General features: G+C 55.6%; 3 protein-coding genes across 3 annotated transcripts in view; all 3 read left to right on the plus strand.

Annotated features, from left to right (window-relative positions):
* The window catches only part of LOC138863987 (DNA-directed RNA polymerase II subunit RPB1-like), a 47,959-nt gene extending 41,912 nt beyond the window's left edge, over nucleotides 1-6,047 (plus strand). Inside the window, exons 2-4 of the mRNA XM_070129517.1 lie at nucleotides 637-911; nucleotides 3,436-3,775; nucleotides 5,823-6,047. Coding sequence (XP_069985618.1) covers nucleotides 637-911; nucleotides 3,436-3,775; nucleotides 5,823-6,047 — 840 coding nt within the window. The remainder of the gene's footprint in view (nucleotides 1-636; nucleotides 912-3,435; nucleotides 3,776-5,822) is intronic.
* An 889-nt stretch (nucleotides 6,048-6,936) lies between these two features.
* Nucleotides 6,937-8,561, plus strand: LOC138863988 (DNA-directed RNA polymerase II subunit RPB1-like). Its single transcript, XM_070129518.1, has 2 exons — nucleotides 6,937-7,617; nucleotides 7,728-8,561. Exons 1-2 carry the CDS (start codon nucleotides 6,937-6,939, stop codon nucleotides 8,559-8,561), a joined length of 1,515 nt encoding a protein of 504 aa, XP_069985619.1.
* Nucleotides 8,562-8,689: 128 nt separating this feature from the next.
* LOC138863989 (GATA zinc finger domain-containing protein 14-like) overlaps nucleotides 8,690-9,019 on the plus strand; it is a 33,872-nt gene continuing 33,542 nt past the window's right edge. The window contains exon 1 of the mRNA XM_070129519.1: nucleotides 8,690-8,745. Within this exon, the coding sequence (XP_069985620.1) occupies nucleotides 8,690-8,745 (56 nt within the window). The remainder of the gene's footprint in view (nucleotides 8,746-9,019) is intronic.

Raw genomic sequence — 9,019 nt, forward strand, 5'->3', positions numbered from 1 at the left:
TATTTATATATATTTATATATATATATATATATATATATATATATATATATATATATATATATATATATACATATATATATATATATATATATATATATATATATATATATATATATATATATGTATATATATATATGTATATATATATATATATATATATATATATATATATATATATATATATATATATATACATATAGATACATATATATACATATATATATATATATATACATACATATATATATATATATATATATATATATATATATATATATATATATATATATATATATATATATATATATATATATATACATGTGTGTGTGTAGAAAAAAGGTAGGGAGAGAAGAGAGAAGATCGAACAAAGGAGAAAGAGAAAATAAAGATAAAAAGGAAGTGTGAGATCAAGAGATAAAAAAGAGATGAGAGATAAAAAGGTCGTGCCTCGTGAGAAAACATTCGCGAGGTCGTCCTCAAGAGAAGAAAAGAGACGCTCATGCAGGTCGTCCTTCCTCCGGGGTGGATTCGGAGTCGTCCTTTAAGTCATCCAAAACGTACAGGTCATCGGGTCGTTCCGTGTCGTCGTCTAGCTCATCGGGTCGTTTCGCATCATCTTCCGGGTCATAGGGTAGTTCCAAGTCGGCGTCCGGGTCACAAAAGTCACCCAGGTCGTTCTGAAGTCGTCCTCCAAGTCCCACACGTCACCCCAAGTCACCCTTCAAGCCCCACACGTCACCCCAAGTCACCCTTCAAGCCCCACACGTCACCCCAAGTCACCCTTCAAGCCCCACACGTCACCCTTCGAGCCCCACACGTCACCCCAAGTCGTCCTCCAAGTCCCACACGTCACCCCAAGTCACCCTTCAAGCCCCACACGTCACCCCAAGTCACCCTTCAAGCCCCACACGTCACCCCAAGTCACCCTTCAAGCCCCACACGCCACCCCAAGTCACCCTTCAAGCCCCACACGTCACCCCAAGTCACCCTTCAAGCCCCACACGTCACCCCAAGTCACCCCTCAAGCCCCACACGTCACCCCAACGCCCCCAACAATCCCCACACGTCACCCCAAGTCACCCTTCAAGCCCCACACGCCACCACAAGTCACCCTTCAAGCCCCACACGTCACCCCAAGTCACCCTTCAAGCCCCACACGCCACCCCAAGTCACCCTTCAAGCCCCACACGTCACCCCAAGTCACCCTTCAAGCCCCACACGCCACCCCAAGTCACCCTTCAAACCCCACACGTCACCCCAAGTCACCCTTCGAGCCCCACACGTCACCCCAAGTCACCCTTCAAACCCCACACGTCACCCCAAGTCACCCTTCAAGCCCCCCACGTCACCCCAAGTCACCCTTCCAGCCCTACACGTCACCCCAAGTCACCCTTCAAGCCCCACACGCCGCCCCAAGTCACCCTTCAAGCCCCACACGTCACCCCAAGTCACCCTTCAAGCCCCACACGTCACCCCAAGTCACCCTTCAAGCCCCACACGTCACCCCAAGTCACCCTTCAAGCCCCACACGTCACCCCAAGTCACCCTTCACGCCCCACACGTCACCCCAAGTCACCCTTCAAGCCCCACACGTCACCCCAAGTCACCCTTCAAGCCCCACACGTCACCCCAAGTCACCCTTCAAGCCCCACACGTCACCCCAAGTCACCCTTCAAGCCCCACACGTCACCCCAAGTCACCCTTCAAGCCCCACACGTCACCCCAAGTCACCCTTCAAGCCCCACACGTCACCCCAAGTCACCCTTCAAGCCCCACACGTCACCCCAAGTCACCCTTCACGCCCCACACGTCACCCCAAGTCACCCTTCAAGCCCCACACGTCACCCCAAGTCACCCTTCAAGCCCCACACGTCACCCCAAGTCACCCTTCAAGCCCCACACGTCACCCCAAGTCACCCTTCAAGCCCCACACGTCACCCCAAGTTACCCTTCAAGCCCCACACGTCACCCCAAGTCACCCTTCAAGCCCCACACGTCACCCTTCAAGCCCCACACGTCACCCCAAGTCACCCTTCAAGCCCCACACGTCACCCCAAGTCACCCTTCAAGGCCCCCACGTCACCCCAAGTCACCCTTCAAGCCCCACACGTCACCCCAAGTCACCCTTCGAGCCCCACACGTCACCCCAAGTCACCCTTCAAGCCCCACACGTCACCCCAAGTCACCCTTCAAGCCCCACACGTCACCCCAAGTCACCCTTCAAGCCCCACACGTCACCCCAAGTCACCCTTCAAGCCACACACGTCACCCCAAGTGACCCTTCAAGCCCCACACGTCACCCCAAGTCACCCTTCACGCGCCACCCGTCACCCCAAGTCACCCTTCAACACCCACAGGTCACCCCAAGTCACCGTTCAAGCCCCACACGTCACCCCAAGTCACCCTTCAAGCCCCACACGTCACCCTTCGAGCCCCACACGTCACCCCAAGTCACCCTTCACGCCCCACACGTCACCCCAAGTCACCCTTCACGCCCCACACGTCACCCCAAGTCACCCTTCAAGCCCCACACGTCACCCCAAGTCACCCTTCAAGCCCCACACGTCACCCCAAGTCACCCTTCAAGCCCCACACGTCACCCCAAGTCACCCTTCACGCCCCACACGTCACCCCAAGTCACCCTTCAAGCCCCACACGTCACCCCAAGTCACCCTTCAAGCCCCACACGTCACCCCAAGTCACCCTTCAAGCCCCACACGTCACCCCAAGTCACCCTTCAAGCCCCACACGTCACCCCAAGTCACCCTTCAAGCCCCACACGTCACCCCAAGTCACCCTTCAAGCCCCACACGTCACCCCAAGTCACCCTTCACGCCCCACACGTCACCCCAAGTCACCCTTCAAGCCCCACACGTCACCCCAAGTCACCCTTCAAGCCCCACACGTCACCCCAAGTCACCCTTCAAGCCCCACACGTCACCCCAAGTCACCCTTCAAGCCCCACACGTCACCCCAAGTCACCCTTCAAGCCCCACACGTCACCCTTCAAGCCCCACACGTCACCCTTCAAGCCCCACACGTCACCCCAAGTCACCCTTCACGCCCCACACGTCACCCCAAGTCACCCTTCAAGCCCCACACGTCACCACACGTCACCCTTCGAGCCCCACACGTCACCCCAAGTCACCCTTCAAGCCCCACACGTCACCCCAAGTCACCCTTCAAGCCCCACACGTCACCCCAAGTCACCCTTCAATCCCCACACGTCACCCCAAGTCACCCTTCAAGCCCCACACGTCACCCCAAGTCACCCTTCAAGCCCCACACGTCACCCCAAGTCACCCTTCAAGCCCCACACGTCACCCCAAGTCACCCTTCAAGCCCCACACGTCACCCTTCAAGCCCCACACGTCACCCTTCAAGCCCCACACGTCACCCCAAGTCACCCTTCAAGCCCCACACGTCACCCCAAGTCACCCTTCGGCCCCCACACGTCACCCCAAGTCACCCTTCAAGCCCCACACGTCACCCCAAGTCACCCTTCACGCCCTACACGTCACCCCAAGACACCCTTCAAGCCCCACACGTCACCCCAAGTCACCCTTCAAGCCCCACACGTCACCCCAAGTCACCCTTCGAGCCCCACACGTCACCCCAAGTCACCCTTCAAGCCGCACACGTCAGCCCAAGTCACCCTTCAAGCCCTACACGTCACCCCAAGTCACCCTTCAAGCCCCACAGGTCACCCCAAGTGACCATTCAAGCCCCACACGTCACCCCAAGTCACCCTTCAAGCCCCACACGTCACCCCAAGTCACCCTTCAAGCCCCACACGTCACCCCAAGTCACCCTTCAAGCCCCACACGTCACCCCAAGTCACCCTTCACGCCCCACACGTCACCCCAAGTCACCCTTCAAGCCCCACACGTCACCCCAAGTCACCCTTCAAGCCCCACACGTCACCCCAAGTCACCCTTCAAGCCCCACACGTCACCCCAAGTCACCCTTCAAGCCCCACACGTCACCCCACGTCCCCCTTCAAGCCCCACACGTCACCCCAAGTCACCCTTCAAGCCCCACACGTCACCCCAAGTCACCCTTCAAGCCCCACACGTCACCCCAAGTCACCCTTCACGCCCCACACGTCACCCCAAGTCACCCTTCAAGCCCCACACGTCACCCCAAGTCACCCTTCAAGCCCCACACGTCACCCCAAGTCACCCTTCAAGCCCCACACGTCACCCCAAGTCACCCTTCAAGCCCCACACGTCACCCCAAGTCACCCTTCAAGCCCCACACGTCACCCCAAGTCACCCTTCAAGCCCCACACGTCACCCTTCGAGCCCCACACGTCACCCCAAGTCACCCCTCAAGCCCCACACGTCACCCCAAGTCACCCTTCCAGCCCCACACGTCACCCCAAGTCACCCTTCAAGCCCCACACGTCACCCCAAGTCACCCTTCAAGCCCCACACGTCACCCCAAGTCACCCTTCAAGCCCCACACGTCACCCCAAGTCACCCTTCAAGCCCCACACGTCACCCCAAGTCACCCTTCAAGCCCCACACGTCACCCCAAGTCACCCTTCAAGCCCCACACGTCACCCCAAGTCACCCTTCAAGCCCCACACGTCACCCCAAGTCACCCTTCACGCCCCACACGTCACCCCAAGTCACCCTTCAAGCCCCACACGTCACCCCAAGTCACCCTTCAAGCCCCACACGTCACCCCAAGTCACCCTTCAAGCCCCACACGTAACCCTTCAAGCCCCACACGTCACCCCAAGTCACCCTTCACGCCCCACACGTCACCCCAAATCACCCTTCACGCCCCACACGTCACCCCAACTCACCCTTCAAGCCCCACACGTCACCCCAAGTCACCCTTCAAGCCCCACACGTCACCCCAAGTCACCCTTCAAGCCCCACACGTCACCCCAAGTCACCCTTCACGCCCCACACGTCACCCCAAGTCACCCTTCAAGCCCCACACGTCACCCCAAGTCACCCTTCAAGCCCCACACGTCACCCCAAGTCACCCTTCAAGCCCCACACGTCACCCCAAGTCACCCTTCAAGCCCCACACGTCACCCCAAGTCACCCTTCAAGCCCTACACCTCACCCCAAGTCACCCTTCAAGCCCCACACGTCACCCCCAGTCACCCTTCACGCCCCACACGTCACCCCAAGTCACCCTTCAAGCCCCACACGTCACCCCAAGTCACCCTTCAAGCCCCACACGTCACCCCAAGTCACCCTTCAAGCCCCACACGTCACCCCAAGTTACCCTTCAAGCCCCACACGTCACCCCAAGTCACCCTTCAAGCCCCACACGTCACCCTTCAAGCCCCACACGTCACCCTTCGAGCCCCACACGTCACCCCAAGTCACCCTTCAATCCCCACACGTCACCCCAAGTCACCCTTCAATCCCCACACGTCACCCCAAGTCACCCTTCAATCCCCACACGTCACCCCAAGTCACCCTTCAAGCCCCACACGTCACCCCAAGTCACCCTTCAAGCCCCACACGTCACCCTTCGAGCCCCACACGTCACCCCAAGTCACCCTTCAATCCCCACACGTCACCCTTTCGCTCTTGGCATACACCAAGTCACCTTCGTTCCACACCCAAGTCACCCTTCAAGCCCCTACGATGTTGTCTCTAAGTCGTCTCTTCGTTCTTACACGTCACCCCAAGTCACCCTTCAAACCTCCTACACGTCACCCCTGAGTCACTCCTTGAGCCCCACACGTCGCCCCAAGTCACCCTTCGCTTCCCACTGTCACTCCCTTCTGAGCCCCCACACGTCACCCTGGGTTACCTCTAAGCTCCTACGTCACTCCTAAGTCACCTTCAAGCTTCACACAGCCACCCCGTTACTCTTCAAGTCTCACACTGTCACCCTTAAGTCACCTTCAATTTACATCGTCACCTTTGATTCACACGTCACCCTGGCCACCTTTCTGATCCCTCACGACTTGCTTCACTCTTTCAAGTCACTCTGCTTCACGTCACCCTGCCACCTTCAAGCCTCACACGGGTCGCCTCCTGCTAAGCTCCACATTCTTTTTTCGAGTTCCTAATACACGTCACCCTTCGAGTCCACATCGTCACCCCAAGCCACCCTTCAACTCTCACACGTCACCTCTAAGCTACCTCAGTTCCTACACACCCTCTAAGTCACCTTCTGCTCCACACGTCACCCCTTCGAGCCCCATATCATCACCCAAGCTACCCTTCAATCCTCAATGTCACCCTGCCACTCCCTTCAAGCCCCACACTGTCACCCCGGTCACCTTTCAAGCTCCACACGCTACCCAAGTCACCCTTCAATCCTCACATATCACTCCTCTTTGTCACCTTTCTTCTGGCTCACACACACCCTCAGAATGTTCCTGGTCTCCAACACGTCATGCCACCTTGGTCACCCCTGTTCAATGATTGCTCACCCCTTGTCACCCTTCAAGTTCCACACGTCACCCCTAAGTCACCCTTCTCAAGTTCACACGTCACCCCAAGTCACTCCTTCTGGCTTCACACGTCACCCTCTTCGATCTTCGGCTATCGTCACCTGCAGTCACCCTTTTCCAAACTTTACAGCACGCTCTACTCCTGGAAGTCATCTTCGAGCCCCATAATGTCACCCCAAGTCACTCCTTCAAGCCCCACACGCTCCTGTCACTCTTCAAGCTCCTAACATCGTCACCCGTCACCTTTCGAGCTCTCACACGTCACCTCTGTTACCCTTCGAGCTCCTACACGTCACCCCAAGTCACCCTTCTTGCCCCACACGTCACCCTTAAGTCACCCTTCAAGCCCCACACGTCACCCTAAGTCACCTTCTTCAAGCTCCACACGTCACCCTGCGCCACCTTTCGCTCTACACGTCACTCCTGTCACCCTTCAGTTTCATGACACGTCACCCCTAAGTCACCCTTCAAGCCCTACATACCACCTGCTTTCACCAGCCCCATGCCACCAAGTCACCCTTCAAGCCCCACACGTCACCCAAGCCTCAACAATGTCAATTTCCTTCGAGCCCATACACACCCTGCTCATCTTCTTCATCCTACATGCCCTTGTTGCTCTCTTCTGGTTCTGTACACGTCAAATTCCTGCTCACCCCTTCAAGCCCCACACGTCACCCCACGTCACCCTTCGATTCTACACGTCACCTTAAGCTTAATTCCCTCTTCAAGCTCTACACGTCACCTTCAAGTCACCCTTCAAGCCTCCACGCGTCATCTCGGTCACCCTTCAAGCCCCACACGTCACCCTGTCACCCTTTCGCTCTACACGTCACCCTCTTTCGAGCTCCCGCACATGTCACCCCGTCACTCCTTCAAACCTTACTACACGTCACCCCAAGTCACCCTTCGAGCCCCACACGTCAACACCCCAAGTCACCCTTCAACTTCTCACACGTCACCCCAAGTCAAATTCTTTCAAGCTCACATCGTCACTCCTGTCACCCTTCAAGCTCCACACGTCACCCCAAGTCACCCTTCAAGCCCTACACGTCACCCCAAGTCACCCTTCAAGTCTCACACGTCACCCTTCATTCGTCGTCACCCGTCATCTTTCAAACCCCACACGAACACCCTGTCACCTTTCGAGCCCCACACGTCACCCCAAGTCACCTTTCAAGCCGAAGTACGTCACCTTAAGCCACCTTTCGGTTTCACACGCCACCCCAAGTCACCCTTCAAGCCCCACATGTCACCGAGCCCACACTGCCACCAAGTCACCCTTCAACTCTACAGATGTCACCCCAAAGTTTCCACTTCTTCAACTTGCACATGTCACCAGCAAGTCACTCCTTCAAGCTCCTTCACACGTCACCCCTGGTCACCCTTCAAGCCTCATTAATGTCACCCCAAGTCACTCCTTCGTGTTTTTCCCCACACGTCAAATTCCGGCTTCAAGCCTTCTGGTCAACATGTCATCTCTTCGAGCCCCACACGTCACCCCAAGTCACCCTTCAAACCCCACACGTCACCCTAAGTCACCCTTTCGAGCCCATACGTTTCACCCCAAGTCACCCTTCAAACCCCACACTGTCGTCTTTCGTCACCAGTTCTATTATTACCACCGTCACTCTTCAAGCCCTACACGTCACCCGGTCACCTTTCAAGCCCCACACGTCACCTCTGCAAGGCCGCCTTTCAAGCCCCACACACGTCACCTCTAAGTCACTCCTTCTGTCTCCACACACCACCCTGTCACCCTTCAAGCTCTTACACAAACACCCAGCGCCACCTTTCAAGTTCATACGTCACTTCACCTCAAGTCACCCTTCTAAGCTCCACACGTCGCTCCCAAGTCGTCCTCCAAGTCCCACACGTCACCCCAAGTTACCCTTCAAGCCCTACACGTCACCCTTCGAGCCCCACACGTCCCCCCAAGTCACCCTTCAAGCCCCACACGTCACCCTTCGAGCCCCACACGTCACCCCAAGTCATCCTTCAAGCCCCGCGAGTCCCCCCCCCCCTCTCATGTCCTCCAGGCCACAGAGCCCGCCCGAGGTCACGCAGGTCACCCCCGTGGGTCGTCACCGAAGTGGTCCTCGGGGAAGGCGTCACTCCTTGGGGTCGTAAAGCCTTAAGCGGAGATGCGCCGCTGCCAGACGTAGGTGTCGGATCCCGGGGCAGATATCACCACCCGATAAATAACGCCATGTGTACTATAATTAGTGGAGACTCCGAGGTTCTATTAATTATGCATAATGAGGACCCGCACCGTCACTAGTAATTACTGGCGAGAGGTTATAGGCACAGATTAGTGAGCTAGGATTAGTTCATCAGGAGGCTTAATCTATCTGGATTATGTGTACCGAGGCGGAATTATGTTTTTTTCTAAATTGAATAGTTTTTATAAAAACCATTTTCAACGTACAATAGGCTTACAAAATAATGATTTTCTCTAAACATGCTCCACAAGATTATGCCGGAGTTTTAATGAACTATTTTCCCTCCATAATTAGAAATTGTTAGACAAAAAAAGCTACACGAAATATACTATCAAATGAAAATTCACAAAGATACGTATATACTAG

This window comes from Penaeus vannamei, chromosome 14 (assembly GCF_042767895.1).
Source record: "Penaeus vannamei isolate JL-2024 chromosome 14, ASM4276789v1, whole genome shotgun sequence".
NCBI lineage: Eukaryota > Metazoa > Arthropoda > Malacostraca > Decapoda > Penaeidae > Penaeus > Penaeus vannamei.

Bases quoted from the DNA above. Each gene is read 5' to 3' on its own strand.
- LOC138863988 (XM_070129518.1), top strand. From the start codon at position 6,937: ATGCCACCAAGTCACCCTTCAAGCCCCACACGTCACCCAAGCCTCAAC. The intron at 7,618-7,727 runs GTACGTCACCTT...TCAACTCTACAG, and splicing joins AAGTCACCTTTCAAGCCGAA to ATGTCACCCCAAAGTTTCCA.